The 18,044-nt window shown below is 40.9% G+C and overlaps 1 protein-coding gene across 1 annotated transcript; it reads right to left on the bottom strand.

Annotated features, from left to right (window-relative positions):
* Positions 1 to 1,902: 1,902 nt before the first annotated feature.
* Positions 1,903 to 13,819, bottom strand: cdkn3 (cyclin dependent kinase inhibitor 3). The gene is made up of 8 exons (XM_084310102.1): positions 13,749 to 13,819; positions 13,083 to 13,200; positions 10,142 to 10,197; positions 9,188 to 9,232; positions 8,334 to 8,556; positions 3,843 to 3,874; positions 3,292 to 3,395; positions 1,903 to 2,323 (listed from the first exon to the last, which is right to left on the bottom strand). The coding sequence occupies exons 2-8, from the start codon at positions 13,160 to 13,162 to the stop codon at positions 2,234 to 2,236; spliced, it is 630 nt and encodes a 209-aa protein (XP_084166228.1). The 5' UTR covers positions 13,163 to 13,200; positions 13,749 to 13,819; the 3' UTR covers positions 1,903 to 2,233.
* Positions 13,820 to 18,044: the final 4,225 nt, after the last annotated feature.

The following is an 18,044-nucleotide window of genomic DNA, read 5'->3' as shown; positions in this document are numbered from 1 at the left end:
TGTTACTCCGATCTTGTGACAGCCGAGTCTGAATCTAAACTGTCTCCCTATTCATCGAGAGACACTTTTTGGAGTCAGTCCATTGGCATTTAATTCCGCACAGATTTTATGGGCTCAAATAATTTTAGTTTGGATGTAGGGCTCAATCAGAAAATGTCCCAGTAGAATCACCATGGTTACCGATACCGATATTGTCCAACTCTTAATTTCCGATACCGATTATATGCAGGGTTTCCCCCCCCCCCCCCCCCAAAAAACAGAATAATTTCAGGTAATTAACATTACTTATTACATGGCGTTTAAAAATTCACCAAAATGCTTGATTGTGATTGATCAATAGCGTTCCGTTGCCCCTAGCAGCGGTGAATTATTTCTCGATAATTCACCGCTGCTAGGGGCAACGCGCAATAATGACCGCTGTTAGGGGCAACGGAGCGCTATTGACCAATCACAATCAAGCATTTTGATCGCAGTCACGAAAGGGGCTAAGCTTTACCATATGCACAGCTGCACTGCATCAGGTGCAATTCCTCATTTTGTCATGGCTTCATTTGTTTATTTTGGACACAACTATTCCACCACATATGGAACTCCAGCGCTTATTATTTATTGAATGTCTTTAGATTTTCTTCTTGTACTCCTCGAGATGCTCCGCTAGCACTCCTTCAGCGTCAAACTGTTTTCTACATCGCATTTGGAATAGTAAATGTTTTATTTTCAGTCTTAAAAAAACTCATCAAAATCATCAAGAACAACCGCGTCTGCATTTGATCTCGTCTTGTCGATGGTGTAAAATGAATTACGTATATAGTTAGTAAGTTAGCCATGTAATAAGCGGGATAATGTATAGATATACTCCTGTCAGTCGCAAAATAATTGACCTTCACTGCGTTTAGAACACCTCGGCGCGGCGCCTCTGTGTTCCAGAACGCAGTGTCGGTCAATTATTTTGCGACAATGACCTCGTAGCTATACATTATCCATTACATATATCTTGTCATGGAATTAACACAACATTATGCATACTTGACAATAAATAAAATCAGAATTTGTTCTTACTTGCTTGGGTAAATAAAGGTGAAATAAATGTAAAAAACCGAGACTTTCCAATATCACATTTTAATGCCCATATCGGCCGATAATTTCGGACATCCCTAGTTACCGTCATAGTGTCCTTGACGTCGTTCCATTAGTCTATGGAGCAGCTCCAGAATGTGTCTCTTGATGACATCATCACTAAAGTCCTGTCTCTTGTACTCCAGACCTGTTCCTATTCAGAAATTCAGCTGTACAATATTACAGAAATAACGTGAATTCTACATTAGGGTGGATTTTCCCTTCAACTTGACAAAAGTAGCGTCTCCTAATACTGTAGTAGGATATAAAACATCAACGTGAACAGATATGTAGACACTTTATTAATCAACTTAGGGAAATGATAGTAAATATACAGGTAGGGGCGAGAAAGGATGTGGTTGTTTGCACTTGGGTAAGATCTAGTGCAAGAAGTAGAAAGCTGTGCTTCGAGATTGAGAGCAAATGAAGGCTTTATTCCCAGGAAACCAGCGGCTCACCTCATTCAAACGCTGGAGACGCCAGATCTATGCAGATCCAGCCCAATCACAGTTCAGCCCTGAGCAGATCTATGGAGATCCAGCCCAATCACAGTTCAGCCCTGAGCAGATCTATGGAGATCCAGCCCAATCACAGTTCAGCCCTGAGCAGATCTATGGAGATCCAGCCCAATCACAGTTCAGCCCTGAGCAGAAACAGGCTAACACCGGAACACAAACACAGTCAGGTGGATGACCTCATTCCTTTTTTTGGTTGACCCGTCTTCAGTTCTTATTCTTAAGAACACTATTTTCTCAAAAGCCCCCCCCCCCCCCCCTTCCCCTTCAAATGTATTATTTTGAATTGGTCAATATTTGCTGGAACTCTGAACATAAACATGATGGTAAATAACGGCAACAAACTTTCCTCACTGATTTTCTTTCCTTTCAAAAATGTTGATTCCAAAAGCAGATTAGACACAAAAAAAAAGTCCACGTACTCGAAAAAGTTATATATTAAAGAGTCTAAATATTCTTTTTAAAGTGCAATCATCAGATATAATACAATTATATCTCACACATAATCACAAAATGAACTGAGAGAAGACTAAAGAGATCAAGTGTTTCTGTACGGTAGGCGTAACGCATTCGTGGTGAAATCCGCATGGGTCTCGGCGAGATCACCGGGACACCGGTCGTTCTGTCGGGGCCTCTCTGCTCTCCTGGTGGGCCGTGTACTTGTCCCGGAACTCGTGGAGGAAGTTGTATTGCTACGGGGGAGAGAAGGTCAAGAGGTCAGCGACATCCACTGTATACATAGACTCCGAAGGCAACAGTTTCAACGCAATGTATACACAGACCTTTTCATAAACATTCCATCTTGGACCCCGTTGTAGCTTTTGCTAGCCGACAGGAAATACACTTGGGCTTGAGTTGCTTCTCCTTAGCAACAGAATTATTTTGAAAGGTTCTATATATATATATATATAAGAAGTATATATATATAAAGTTCTATATATTTTTTTGTCTTCTAATTATTTCTGTATGTACACTAGACACGACTAAATTATTGAAACCTCAGTTGCCTTTTGAGTTTAAATAAAGGTTTGAAATGAAAATGAAATTTCGATTAAAATCGTTAATAGTCATAAATCCATTACGCAGTTCAGAATGCTAATTTTGTTACGTTTCTTTTGTTCAGATTCAAAGAAAGGTGCCTCTGGCAGAATAATGAAATGTACACAAGTTACAGCGCTTGTGACGTGATAGAATGATGCAACACAATAAAGGCCTTGCACGGAATGTTTGTGTCGTTATCTTTCTTCCAGTATGGCCGCCTGTAACCACTAGTAACCACTTTTGAAAGAAAAAGCCTAATTTATGTGCACTGGCAAAACACTGGAAAAGCATGATGTTACTGTTCCACTGTGACTTGGCTACAAGATCCAGTAATAAGACACCAAATTATTACGTTTTTGTTGGTATATTTCTCACATTACACATATCACCCATCGTCTCTTCCATTGCCAGGTACAAAACAATGGTGTCAGGCAGTCATGTTGGAGGAAAGATAACCACACAAACATTCTGTGCAAGGCCTCCGTTGTGTTCTCAACATCATATTGATCAGCCACGGAGAGCGCTTCCAATGGGGGGGTCAAGCTTCTACCAACGACGCAGTAACCAAAAACAGGTTTGATCGAAGACCCGGAGAGGATGAACAGCAGACGTTTCTGACCTTTACGGTCTGTATCGCTCCAACCCCCCTGAGCTCCCGGAGGATCTCGATGGCTTTGTTTGCCGTCATGGTTACGGACAGCTGGAGCAGCAGACATGCGGCAACTGAAGACAAGGGGACAGGATCAGGACAGGAAAACAGCAATCGGTATTTGCCAACAACAAATATTCAGATTACATTTTCTTTTATCTATTGCCTATATTTATTCTATTGTAACAAACGTACAATATAACCGGCATACAGACCCTCATCTGCAGCTTTGTTTACACCATTTATTCTTTCCTAATATTTTCATTCAGATTTCATTTTATAGTTTACACTGTACATTTCTCATATTTTTATATTCAGATCTAATTTTATTGACTATATTTATGTATTTCTTCCATTACCCTGCCCATACCTGTACCTCCCCCCCCCCCATGCTGCTATGACGCCCTAATGAATCAGTAAAAGTAACATCCCTGGAAGATAAGTCATGTTCACAGAACAAAAACAAAAAAAAACAAGACAGAAGAATATTCATAAATAAAAAATAAATAAATGATCCTTACTTAGCCCAGAGCGTCCCAGGCCTCCATAACAGCTGAGAGGAGAAACAGGAACATCAGTTAGAAACACAACATGATCATGATGCTCAAAGGGGAACACTGTTCAGCTGTGTGAGAGGAGAACGCAGCCTCTGGGGGATCCTCTCGTTATAGCACAGCGTTCTCTGATGAATACATTTACATTTAGTCATTTAGCGCAGGGGTTCCCAAACTTTTCAGGCCAGGGCCCAGAAAATAAGGCGTCAGAGAGCCGTGGCCCAATGCACATCGTCAGGCTTTTTTTTTCTTTTTTTTTGCCAGGCGACCGATTTTTTAAGCCAAATATCACTTAAATCCTATTAAGTTAGTTCAAGTTAGTTATTCATTTATATGTGCTATTTATGAGAGGGCTAACTTGTTGCAAAATAATAATGATAATAATAATAGCCTCATTAAAATACTATTGTTGCTTCGGTTGTTTTCAGCGTTTTATGAGCATAATCTGTTATTTAGTTTGAAATGTTTGTTGAAATAAGTAGATTTTTCGTTTTTGTTTATTTATTAAGTTAATATAAAACCATATAGTCACATTTTAGAATACAACTAGAAACACTGTCCTGGCCTGCTTCTAAGTTCAGTGACCTGACAAAAAAAAATTAAAATTAAAAAATTAAAAATTAAAAAATATTTTTTTTAAATTTTTTTTTGTTTTATTTTTATTTTTTTTAAATCATCTCAGCCCACCCGTGGCTGCTCGCGGCCCACCTTTGGGTCGCGACCCCAACTTTGGGAACCACTGATTTAGCGGACGCTTTTATCCAACGAGACTTCCAAATTGTGAACAACAAGTCAGCGGGAAGGGTACATCTCTGACAGCTAAGGGTCAATAGTGTTGAACTTGAGAGTTACACTCTGAGTTAGGGTGACCAGATGCAAAAAGTCCAAAAGCAGGACAACAGTAAGATTTTGGTGGGACAAAGTGGGACAGATAGATAATGTAATTTTTTTTTATTAGAATAACATGGTCTTCACCGAGACCAATGTTTTTTTTTTTTGCTTCAAAAAGAGGGACATCCTCTCAATATGTGGGACGTTCGGTCAAATGGTGGGACAGTACAACCAAAAGGGGGACACCTGGTCACCCTACTCTGAGTGCATAGTAGTATAGACATATTAGCATGATAGGGAGTAGTATAAGAATAGTCGCATAGTAGTAAGGTATATAATAGTACAGGGTATCTTCAGGTTTCAACAAGTTAAATTCAAGACTTTTTAAGACCTATTTAATACCACTTAAAGCAAAATGTACCAATTTTATGACCATACTATCAAAATAAAACAAAACAAAAGAAACAAAAGACACTGAACTGTTTGCACAATTTAAACGCTCCACGTTCCATACAAGCTCTCCAACGCACCAAGCTCATGGTGGCCCAGCAAAAAAAACAACCACTTGAATACAAAAACATTTAATATATTTAATGTAGTCTGCCCCAAAATGTAAATTGAGAAATATGAATTTAATACTCTAAAAGACGTCTTAATACCCAGCAGATACCCTGTAGTAAAGGACAGTAAGAATGTTCTTTTTCTTATTTGGTCTGAATGTGGGGAATGTGGGGAATGTGGAGAATGTGGAGTTGACGTCACGTGGGACGGAGAGTTAGACGGTCGCTACGGCGCTCTTAGAGGATCACGATTTGCAACGTGGAGCGGTCTGGCAGTGCGCAGTATTTGCAATACTTTTATTCCGCAACTTTCTAAAAGCTATGTGGGTGTATTTTCTTAATTTTTATAAATGATAAAGATTATACTCTACATACATTTTTGATCTAAAGCACCCTTAATAACTGAATTAAAGTATCTTTTTGAGTGTCACCTATTCCCATACTAGGACCGCTACTGTTCCTAATTTATGCAAATGACATGTCGTCAGCTTGTGACTGCAACTTGTTCCTGTTTGCGGACGACTCAGCCCTGCTGGTCTCTGACAAGAACAAGTTACAGGTTGAAAAAACCCTCAGCTCGGAACTAGGCAGAATCTGCATATGGCTCGCTGATAACAAACTATCATTACACATGGGCAAAACAGAGTCCATTCTCTTCGGTTCAAATAACAAACTCAGCAAGACCGACGGCTTCTCAGTTACAGTGGGTGACAATATTGTCACAAGGAAAGATGAAATTACCTACCTGGGTTCCATCCTAGAGGCTAATCTCTCCTGTGACAAAATGGCATCCAATGTAATAAAAAAAGTCAACCAACGAACTCGATTCTTGTACCGGATCTCCTCTCTGGTAAACAAGAATACCCTGAAGACTCTGGCAGGAGCACTCATTCAGGGGTACTACGACTATGCTTGCACCTCATGGTACCAAAGCACCTCAAAGGCGCTAAAAACAAAATTACAAACATCTCAAAACAAACTGGTCAGACTACTGCTTGACCTTACTCCTAGAACCCACCTCACCCCTGCCCACTTTGACAACCTAGGATGGCTTAGAGTAGATGACAGAGTACAGCAACTTGCAATGGGCCTGGTCTACAAGATACACTACACGACCAAGGTACCCATGTACATGGCAAAATACTTCCCAAAGGTCAGTGAATACCACGATCACAACACCAGAGGGAGCTCCACAAATCATGTTAAACCCAGATTCGGCTCAAATAAGGGACTAAACACGTTTCGCAATTATGCCACATCAATGTGGAACGCCCTACCCAAAGCTGTAAAGGAATGTGGATCACTACCCACTTTCAAAACCTCTCAAGAGACACCTACGGGAGACTGCAATTCAACACTGGCCCCTGTAAATATCCTAACCCAACCCCCTCCAATGTACAGTCATTTACCTAGTATGGTTTTGTCAATAGTCCAATGTACAATTTTGTTTGTTTGTACAGAGTCTCCCCCCCTCAATGTACAGTTTTGCTTGTTTATACAGTGTGCCCCCCCCCCCTCCCCCCCCCAATGTAAATTACCCAGTATGGTTGTCAATATCCCAGTGTACCCAACCCCCCCCACCCAACCTCCTACAATGTACAGTTTCTACGTCAAATGTATATACTCCCCTTTCTTGACTCCTTCTGTATCACAAACAGTACTGTATTTGCAAATCTGGTATGTCATAAATGTATAGATGTAGCAGTACTGACTATCTGTATGTCATGTATGTCATATATGTCCTGATGAATTGAAAATGGGGGACCCTGGTGGAAACAAGACGAAAGTCTTTCTCTGGTCTGCATCCCCTTAACAATTGTGTGTATTGAGCTGTACTGTATTGTACCCATTCTGCAATCTGTTAATAAAGTTTTCAATCAATCAATCAATCAACCATGTGTATCATAGTCTGCTTACAGTCGTTTTTGGCAGAGCACCAAGGAAGCATGCTGGATATCCCATTTTCTACAAGGAGCGCATTTTCACTTGGTATTTGACCCTTTCACTACCACACTACAGAAGATGGTTAACCATGAGGTAGTGAAAGCGTTAACCCTAAGGCTAAGTCACCAATAAGGCACCTAACGGGAAACAGGGAACGGCACATGCTCAGACTGTGCTGGTGGAGTGTTTCTAATTTAACTGTGTTACATACACCCCAATTTTTCACAGGATACGACGAGATATGACAGTAGTGACATCTCCTCCATTTATCCTCCTTGGTTTGACTCGACACTAGCGCTGCCCGATTATGGCAAAAATAACAATCACGTTATTTTGATTGATATTGAAATCACGATTATTAAAACACGATTACTCATTGATTTGACAATGTTGTATGACGACGACTGAATTAGTTTGACCTTTCTTCTCGACCCAAGGCTGCCTTTCTGCCGTCTAGTCTTCTACAAGTTAATAACTGGAGAAACGTGCCGTGGCTGCCTCTCCCCTCTCAAAACTACTATTTGGGCTGGAGAGGGGGGGGGGGGGGGGGGGGGCATTGCTGTGAAGGAAGAGTGCGCTGCATTCATGCGGCACAATAATCGTTTGATCTGGATTATTTCGTTTTCATGATCGTGGGAAGACAAAATCATAATTTAAACTGGATTAATCGCCCGGCTCTACTCGACACCAGGGTTCCCACAGACATTGCAAAATGAAATTCAAGGACTTTCAAGTCCTTTCCTAAGCACTATTTTTCATTTTAAAAGGGCATTTAAAAGGATACAATTAACTTTTAAATGCTGTTTTTTTTTTTTTTATAAAAAAAAAAGAAAAGAAAAATCAGATCCAATATTTATGGCTTAAAACCAATTTCCGACAATTAGTTACACTTTAAAAAAAATATTATAAAATAAAAGAACAGTATTACCATGGATGAACCAAACTTTCAATGTGAATGGTTGATTGGTTGATTTGAATTTCAAGGACTTTTTAAGCACCTTGTTAATTTTGTTTAGCTGTTTTCAAGGAATTCCAGGCATTGGCCTTTTTATTATTATTATTTTTTTTATCAAGCACGTTAAGCAGCACTTCAAGGACCTTGTGCGAACCCTGCGACACTCACTGGATCACGGTCTTCCTGTTGTTCTGCAGGTTGGACTGAAGCTCCTCCAGGATGCGGCAGCACTGCTCCAGCTCGGGAGCGCCCCCGTCAGGGAAGGGCAGGTGGTGCACCGTGAAGCCCCGCTGCTGGTAGGCCTCCAGGAGGGCGGGCACTCTGTACTTGTGGAGCTCCCCTCTGGTGCAGAACACAAACACGTCCTGCACCCCCTGGTTCTGGAGCTCCTCTGACGGGGAGAGACGTGCGGAGAGTTGGCGATCAACCAATCATTCATGACCCTTTTCTTTTACATAACAGAACATTCCACAAGAAAAGTATGTAATATCTATAACAGGTTATTGTGCAGGTTTCAACAAGTTCAATTTAAGACTTTTTAATACCACTTAATACACTAAATTTCACGACCATACTAGCAAAAAAAAAAAAACGCATAGCGACACTGAACTGGCGGCTGTGCCCGTTCCACACAAGCTCTCGCCAGACACACCAAGCTCCTGGTAGCCCCGCAAAAAAACGACGACTTCAATACAAAAACATTTAATATATTTAATATTATGTAATCTCCCAACAGCCAAAATGTAATACCTGTGCAAATTAAGACTTTAATACCTGTTAAGGCCTTATATTTAGTATTATTTAAGACTTTTTAATACCCCGCAGATACCCCATACTTGGTATTTGTAAAGCCCACATATGACTAGCCGAATACTATTTCATGATCCTGAAGGATCGGGCTCCTGCTGCAGAGACAGTGTGAAGGACGACATCCGATACCCAGGCATCCATCACTGGTCACTGTGGTCAGCAGAAAGTGCACCTCTAAGCATCTCATCCAGGAACAAAATGAGGTCACCTACCGACATCTCTCTGCAGATTTCTTCGGACATCTTTGAATTTGCATCCTAAAAAAAGTCAGACCAAACAAAAGTGTGTTATGAGTCGAGGGGGGAGGGGGGGGGTGTAAACGGGTCGACCCAACTAATTATTTGATTCTGATTCTTCTTTTTTTTTGTATTATATATATATATATATAAACTATTCTAAAGTGTAATATATTCACAAATGGGACAGGATGTATTCAGTCAGCAATATGGAATTGATACTTTTGACCAAGGTATTAGTTAGCATTAGAGCCTGACTGATGCATACAAGGCCAGCCTGGTGAGTAGATGGTAAATGATTAGGTATGATAGCATGTACAACAATTATGTATATACCGTATATATATATATATTTATTTATTCATTCTCACCATATATATATCAATCCACACCCGTCTGTACACACCTGCACATAACCCTTTTACATATCTGTAAATACTATTAACTATCCTACTCTTACTAGTTACGCTGCTGGGTGACTACTACCATACTGTCTTTATCACTGTTCATATTAAACAACTCTGTACATACATCTGATTAGCACTACACTTGGTAGCACTAATTTATATATTTTATACCCTGTTTAAATCACCTGAACATTGTATATTACTATTGCACTTTACTGTTACATTTGCACTCTGGCTGGATGCCAAACCTATGTTCATTGTACTGTACTTGTATGATGTACATTTTATACATGTTTATTCAATATACCTGCCCACAGTTCTGTCTGAGCTGATGTCATTGGGCTGTGTATCCTCCATACAAAAACTGTTAGTTTAAATATCTTTAAATATATTGTTGATTTCCCATTGTTCACTACTAGATCAACCTGGAAAATACCCCTATGATACTAAATGGTTTTTACTAAATAAATACATAAATAAAAATATCTCAGAATCACTTCAATGGGACTCAGCTTTTCATTACCTGGCAACGGACATATTCCAAGAAACTGGGAGCACTCTACCACAGACAAGGGTAACCTTGAGGAAAAACAAAACAACATTCACATCAACACCATCTTCAGATGCCTTTGACAGCGTTAAAAAACATGGATACTAAGGGATTTTGCCTTCTCCTGAAAATGTCAAAACAAAGCATTTCCAAAATATAAACAAGCTTTGATCATGTAATTGCTAATAAACTTCTCTCTATGCAGTGCCAGTTCTGAAATATCTCTGTTTATGTTTTATTAGGATCCCTGTTAGCTGTCAAATTTATTCCTGGGGTCCTCATACACAAATAATATAACATAATACAAATACTGTTACGTATACTTATTTACTTCTTTCTCACACACACAACATCGGTCTTCGCGGGCCGGTCCAATGCCACCAGGAAATACGAATATACGTTCTCAGCAGCCAGAGAAGTTAATCGTGTGTGAAAACTAGACCATTACATCACTCGACAACAATACAAATATATTAGTAATGTAATAGCAAGATAATCGACCGCGGATATACCCAAAAACAAACCCCCTGAACTTTGGAAATTACTCAACCACCAACTAGGGTGCAGTACACTCTCCACCTTCAAATCCCGCCTCAAAACCCACCTGTTCTCCCTAGCCCCCCCCCCAACCTGTTTTGATGTTTGTTACTGTGGCTTTATGTTTCTGTGTATCTCATGTGGTTTCCCCGTTTCCCCTGAGGTCTTATGTTCCTTTTTGTTTCTTTGTTTCTATGCCTACTGTCAGCGACTTCGGGTTCTTGAGAAGTGCTATACAAATAAAATGTATTATTATTATTTATTATTAGTAAAAAACTAAAAACCAGATTTACAAACATCAACATAAAGACACTCATCACAGACAAGCTGGATGTGGCCAATTACTTAAACATTTTCTTTACAAACATACCCACAACACTGGTTAATAAACTACCCTCCCACTCTGGGCATTTTGGGGTAGAACACATCCTAGCAGTCTACAAAAACCTAGGGGTTCGCAAAGACGACTTCAAACTCGAAATGGTAACAGCTGAGGTGCTCAAAGAACTGAGCGCCCTCCAACCTAACAAGGCCACTGGCCATGACAATATCCCCTCCAAATTCCTCAGAGACTCAGCAGCCACCATCACCCCAGTCATCACCCACATAATAAACCTCTCCATAAAACAGGGATACGTCCCCAAAGACTTCAAAATTGCGAGAGTGACCCCCTGCACAAAAAAGGCAGCAAATTAGACCCAGGCAACTACCGCCCTGTTTCTATTCTTACCTCCATCTCGAAAGTTATGGAAAAAATAGTCTATGAACAGGTCGAAAAGTACCTTGCGGAAAAAAAGCTAATCTACAAATTCCAATCTGGCTTCAGAACATCCCACTCCACTGACACACATGCCTTCTCTATTTGAACGACCACATCAAACAAGAGGTGGACACGGGCAATTGGGGCAAATACTGTGGCATGGTGGTCATGCTGGACCTACAAAAGGCTTTCGACACTGTCAATCACTCCATTCTGATTGACAAGCTAAAAGCAATTGGTTTTGATAGTTCATCAGTAAGCTGGATGAAATCCTACCTGGAGGGGAGAGAACAGGTGGTGGAGGTAAACAGTACACTGCCCCCCCCCCCCCACCCCTCCCAGTGAGCTGTGGTGTTCCACAAGGAAGTATACTAGGACCGTTACCAATTTATGCAAATTACATGTCATCAGCTTGTGACTGCAACTTGTTCCTGTTCACGGACGACTCAGCCCTGCTGGTCTCTGACAGGGACAAGTTGTAGGTTGAAAAAGCCCTCAGCTCTGAACTCGGCAGAATCTGCACCTGGCTCGATGATAACAAACTATATCATTACACCTGGGTAAAACAGAGTCCATTATCTTTGGATCAAATAACAAACTCAGCAAGGCCAACAGCTTCTCTGTTACAGTGGGTGACAATATTGTCACAAGGAAAGATGAAATTACCTACCTGGGTTCCATCCTAGAGGCAAATCTTTCCTGTGACAAAATGGCAACCAATGTAATCAAAAAAGTCAACCAACGAACATGATTCTTGTACCGGATCTCCTCTCTGGTAAACAAGAATACCTTGAAGACTAACAGGAGCACTCATTCAAGGGTACTACGACTATGCTTGCACCTCATGGTACCAAAGCACCTCAAAGGCCCTAAAAACAAGACTACAAAACAAAGTAACATCACAAAACAAACTGGTCAGACTACTGCTTGACCTTACTCCTAAAACCCACCTCACCCCTGCCCATTTTGACAACCTAGGATGGTTTAGCCTTAGAGTAGACGACAGAGTACAGCAACTTGCAATGGGCCTGGTCTACAAGATACACTACACCACTAAGATACCCATGTACATGTCGAAATACTTCCTAAAGGTCAGTAAATTCCATGACCACAACACCAGAGGGAGTTCCACAAATCATGTTCAACCCAGATTCGGCTCAAACAAGGGACTAAACACATTTCGCAATTATGCCACAACAATGTGGAACGCCCTACCCAAAGCTGTAAAATAATGTGAATCCCTACCCGCCTTCAAAACCGCTCTCAAAGAGCACCTACGGGTGGCTGCAATTCGAAACTGGCCCCGGTAAATGTCCTAACCCCCCCCCCAAATGTACAGCTTCTTGTATATATTTTTTTATGATCTCTTTCTCTTAAACAGTACTGTATATTTGTATGTCATGTATGTCATAAATATCTTGATGAATTGAAAATGGGGGACCCTGATGTAAACAAGACGAAAGTATTTTTCTGGTCTGCAGCCCCTTAACAATTGTGTGTATTGAGCCGTACTGTATTGTACCCATTCTGCAATCTGTTAATAACGTTTTTTTTCCAATCAATCAATCAATCAAATAACGCTTCCCCCCGAACGAACACAAGAACACACAAACTTGCCAGGAGATGTGGAATGGCGTCAGCTGCTCCTCTCCTACATTCTCCTCGTCAGATGAAGAGTCAAACTCACTGGTCCTCATGGCTTGTTGTCTGACAGAAGAATGTCAAGGGACACACACTGACAAGGAAGTGTCGAAACGGTTAATCACACAGACAACCAAAACACTAACGGTTAAACAATGAATGAAATACCCCGGTATACCAATGTAATAATATACTCTAGTGTAAGCATAGCAAACAGTTATAACCGTTATAATAACCTTACATTACATGAATGTTGCATAATTATGGCACGTGAATCATGATGTACTGTCTATCTGTATGTCATATGATGAATTGAAAATGGGGGACCCTGATGTAAAAAGACGAAAGTCTCTCTGATCTGCATCCCCTTAACAATTGTGTGTATTGAGCTGTACTGTATTGTACCCATTCTGCAATCTGTTAATAAAGTTTCCAATCAATCAGACATGCTGCTGAATGGCTTGCTAGAGGCTAAGCTAACGTGAGCTAGCTGTACGTTAGCTCTAGGCTCGTGAGAGGAGGGAAGCAAAGTCGAAAAGAATCGAGACTTTCTATGCGTAAAGATAAATAGCTTATCGAAATGCCTAGTTAAATTATTGAGCAAAAAATTTAAAGATTAAGATCGTAATCTTTGTTTCTTACCAGACACGCACGTCTCCTGTGAGCTGTTTTGACAGCTGGAACTGGTACTACGATTTAAAAACGAGGAGGATCCACGAGCCAATGAGATCGCGGCACTGTGCGAAGCCACGCCTCTTTGAAAAACAAGTCTACATTAGGTTCCGCTCGATTTATCACCCGGCATGTCCCTGCGGTGCGGTGCACTCACTACTCACTAGCAGCCCTTTCACTGCCGCACGACAGAGGGTTAACCCTTTACTATCACACCTTAACCTTCTGTGTATTGTCACAGTGAAAGGGTTAACCGTTTTGGTAGTGTGCGGCAGTGAAAGGGTTAACCTTCTGTGTATTGTCGCAGTGAAAGGGTTAACCGTTTTGGTAGTGTGCGGCAGTGAAAGGGTTAACAATTGTGTGTATTGAGCCGTACTGTATCTGTAGTGTACCCATTCTGCAATCTGTTAATAAAATGTTCAATCAATCAATCATGAACCTTTATGAACAATCCCAACAAACAGTAAAAAAAAAAATTGTTTTAAAAAAAAGTAAAAAAATAAAAAGACATAACAAGGAAAATATTCAGCAAAAATATTAAAATAAATTAATTAATAAAAACTAATACGTGTGTATTATTTAACTATCAAAAGTAACGGTTAGGCAATACAAAAACAAAAAACATTTAGATATTAATTACTAGTTACGTGGGCTCACGCGTGGGCCTACTATTGATTGATTGATTGAACATTTTATTTAAAAGATTGCAGAATGGGTACAATACAGTACGGCTCAATACACACAATTGTTAAGGGGCTGCAGACCAGAGAAAGACTTTCGTCTAGTTTACATCAGGGTCCCCCATTTTCAACTATAGGTTATCTTATCGCTACTGTACATCTTCAATAGAAATCGCTCACCTTGCACAGACGTACAGTAGGCTACCCGAGGGTGAGTTGCCTGCAGGACAGACCGCTGCTGTGTCTGCAGTCTCTCTGCACAATGCACCACCACACCGCCCAAGGCTGAATGAATGAAGTGCTTTTCATTACCGGGAGAGAGAGTGCAGCATTTCTTGGATTATTAACTCTCAAATCTTGCACTTGGATTGTTACTTACAAATGACCGAACTGGCCATATTGAATAACTAATAATAGAGGTGAGTTGATTTCGCTTTTTCCACCTGCTCTGTCTCTCTCGGTGCTCTGACTCTAGCTATTCCCAGTGTTGCTGTTTAGATTATTATCGATTACATTGTTTATCGCTGTAGTAGAGTAGAGGTAACTATCATCGGGGCTCTCTTCCCATACTCACACAACAATGGCTTTGCAGTGAGATAGTCTAACGAGCTGCTGGGATACTCGAATATACTTTCCTATGCACTTTTCATTTCAGTAAAGTGGGCTGAGATTAGCCTCCTTTTGGGGAGACTTTATTACAATGGATCCTTGAATATATGTAATTGCACATGAGGGTAATCTAAGTCGTTTATTGATTTCTTAAAATCGTCAGCCATTGCTTTATTTCTTTTTATGCGTTATTTTCGCTGACTTGTCTCTCCCCTTCTGTCACTTACTTATAAGGAGGGATTTTGGCTTCTTCATCCATTTTCCACCGCAGAGTTGAGCCCAGCTCTCTGGCTGCCGCGTTACTTCCTCCTCGCGGGGGGTGCTGGCAGGGAAACCCCAGAGCAGGCACTATAATAAACACACAGCCTATAATATAGACGAAAAAGATACTAAAATAGATTCGGTTTTACACCCCAACCCCACCTCCCACCACACCCTCCCAATTCGAAGCCACTACATGTCGAACAAGGCTTATGGTCTGAAATGTCGATTTGATAAATTTTTGGAAAGAATTGTTGTATTATGATGACAGGGTTTGATATCATTCACTATAATCAAATGTTTCAGTTTGCAGCTTACAATACACTTCTATTGTGCGGTTTTTCTTTAAACCTAATAGTTGTAGCCTGCAGTATAAATGCCACTATAGTTCACTGACACCTCTCAATATCCCTTTAAACCAAAACCTTGTGTTTTATACTCACTTTATACCAGTTTATCTTTAAAAAAAATGAATGTATATATAATAATCTTTGTGGCCATTTGGTCTGGAAGAGGTTAACGGTTCTCTTCAGTCGCTGTGAGAAAAAGGAGGTTGACTTCTCTCTCCTTTGTGACTATTGTGCCCCTGATACATAATCTGGTCCAGTTCTGGAGGGTGGAATGAATGCACCAGGGAACATGCTTTCTCTGTTCCCGGTGAGGAGGAGTAATGGAACTCTGGGTTGTGTAGTGTGTAGTGAAGCCTGCCTAAAAATGGCAGCTCATAAATCTAAGCAAGAAAAAACAAACACAGCCTGTTGGTCTGTGTGTGCACATCATGTCAGAATGTTTGCCAATATAGGCTTGTTGTTTGTGTTCTCCCTGCAGAGGTCATGAAGCCTCAAGAGGGGGAGCTTGTCAATGAAATCTCTAAGGTACAGTCTGCTTTTCCTCTCATTAACTAACAAGCCTATAGTAGCCTACCATCGTTAGGGGGATAGTTTAGTATCTATCTATCTATCTATCTATCTATCTATCTATCTATCTATCTATCTATCTATCTATCTATCTATCTATCTATCTATCTATCTATCTATGGGGCAGGGGTTTGTTGAAGTTGACAATGCTGTTTGGGGGCCATTATGGGCCATGTAATACAGTTGTAGTGTGTACTTCTATAGTATTTATAGGCATGTTAGACCTTCTTTTGGCAATGGGAGTGGGTTTCTTCATTGACCGCTTATCCTTTTTCATTATGGCACATGTATGTTGTGTTTTATTACAAATGATAGCTATCTATCTATCTATCTATCTATCTATCTATCTATCTATCTATCTATCTATCTATCTATCTATCTATCTATCTATCTATCTATCTATCTGTTTATCTATCTATCTATCTCTCTCTCTATATTTATATATATATATATGTAACGGATGGTATCGTGAAGTGCAGTCAAGAAGGGCTGGGGTGAGTAGCGGTGCTATGGGTTAAACTCACTCTCACATCCTCAAAAGACGCATAGACACGGTACAAAGAAGTGAATTCACCTCTTGGTATAGGGGTCTGTGTTGCGTGGGAGACCCGTGTTCGAAACTCCCTCGGGGCATCGAAGTTTGAGGTGACGTTGTCACAACCGTTACCGTTACATATCTATATATATTGTGCACCAGAGTGCATCAAGAGAGAGCGCCTTAACGTCTCACTCCTCCTGCTCTCCCCTCAGCTCCAAGGCATGGTCTCTGAGCTGAAGACTGGCTTCACCAGCGCCCTGCTGGAGCTCAGTCAGATCCAGCATGGAGACACATACCTCAGGGAGGAGCTGGAGGAGAACAGGCGCAGCTGTCAGAAGAAGGCCCGACGCATGGAGGGCCTGGTGGAGTCACTGAAGGTGAGGTGATGATAGGGTTAACAAGGCCCGACGCATGGAGGGCCTGGTGGAGTCACTGAAGGTGAGGTGATGATAGGGTTAACAAGGCCCGACGCATGGAGGGCCTGGTTGATTGATTGATTGATTGATTGAAAACTTTATTAACAGATTGCAGAATGGGTACAGTACAGTACAGCTCAATACAATTGTTAAGGGGATGCAGACCAGAGAAAGACTTTCGTCTTGTTTACATCAGGGTCCTCCATTTTCAATTCATCATAACATACACGACATACAGATAGACAGTACTGCTACATCTATACAATTATTGTTGGGTAGGGGGTGGGTGGGGGACACTGTACATTGGAATATTGACAAAGCCATACTTGGTCATTTACTGTACATTGGAGGGGGTTGGGTTAGGACATTTGCAGGGGCCAGTTTCGAATTGCAGTCTCCCGTAGGTGTTCTTTGAGAGTGTTTTTGAAAGTGGGTACTTCCACATTGATGTGGCATAATTGCGAAAAGTGTTTAGTCCCTTGTTTGAGCCGAATCTGGGTTTAACATGATTTGTGGAGCTCCCTCTGGTGTTGTGATCGTGGTATTTATTCACTGACCTTTGGGGATTATTTTGACATGTACATGGGTACCTTGGTCGTGTAGTGTATCTTGTAGACCAGGCCCATTGCAAGTTGCTGTACTCTGTCGTCTACTCTAAGCCATCCTAGTTTGTCAAAGTGGGCAGGGGTGAGGTGGGTTCTAGGAGTCAGGTCAAGCAGTAGTCTGACCAGTTTGTTTTGAGATGTTTGTAATTTTGTTTTTAGTGCCTTTGAGGTGCTTTGGTACCATGAGGTGCAAGCATAGTCGTAGTACCCTTGAATGAGTGCTCCTACCAGAGTCTTCAG

The sequence above is a fragment of the Notolepis coatsorum genome (assembly GCF_963971535.1).
Source record: "Notolepis coatsorum genome assembly, chromosome: 3".
NCBI classification, from domain to species: Eukaryota; Metazoa; Chordata; class Actinopteri; order Aulopiformes; family Paralepididae; genus Notolepis; species Notolepis coatsorum.
Note: the sequence above shows the minus strand (reverse complement) of the source record. Positions and strands in the feature narration are given on the sequence as shown.

Excerpts from the sequence above, each read along its gene's own strand:
- cdkn3 (XM_084310102.1), bottom strand. The coding sequence starts at position 13,162 with ATGAGGACCAGTGAGTTTGACTCTTCATCTGACGAGGAGAATGTAGGA. Across the intron at positions 8,557-9,187 it reads AAATCTGCAGAGAGATGTCG|AGGAGCTCCAGAACCAGGGG; the intron begins GTAGGTGACCTC and ends TCTCCCCGTCAG. Across the intron at positions 2,324-3,291 it reads GAGCGATACAGACCGTAAAG|CAATACAACTTCCTCCACGA; the intron begins GTCAGAAACGTC and ends TCTCCCCCGTAG.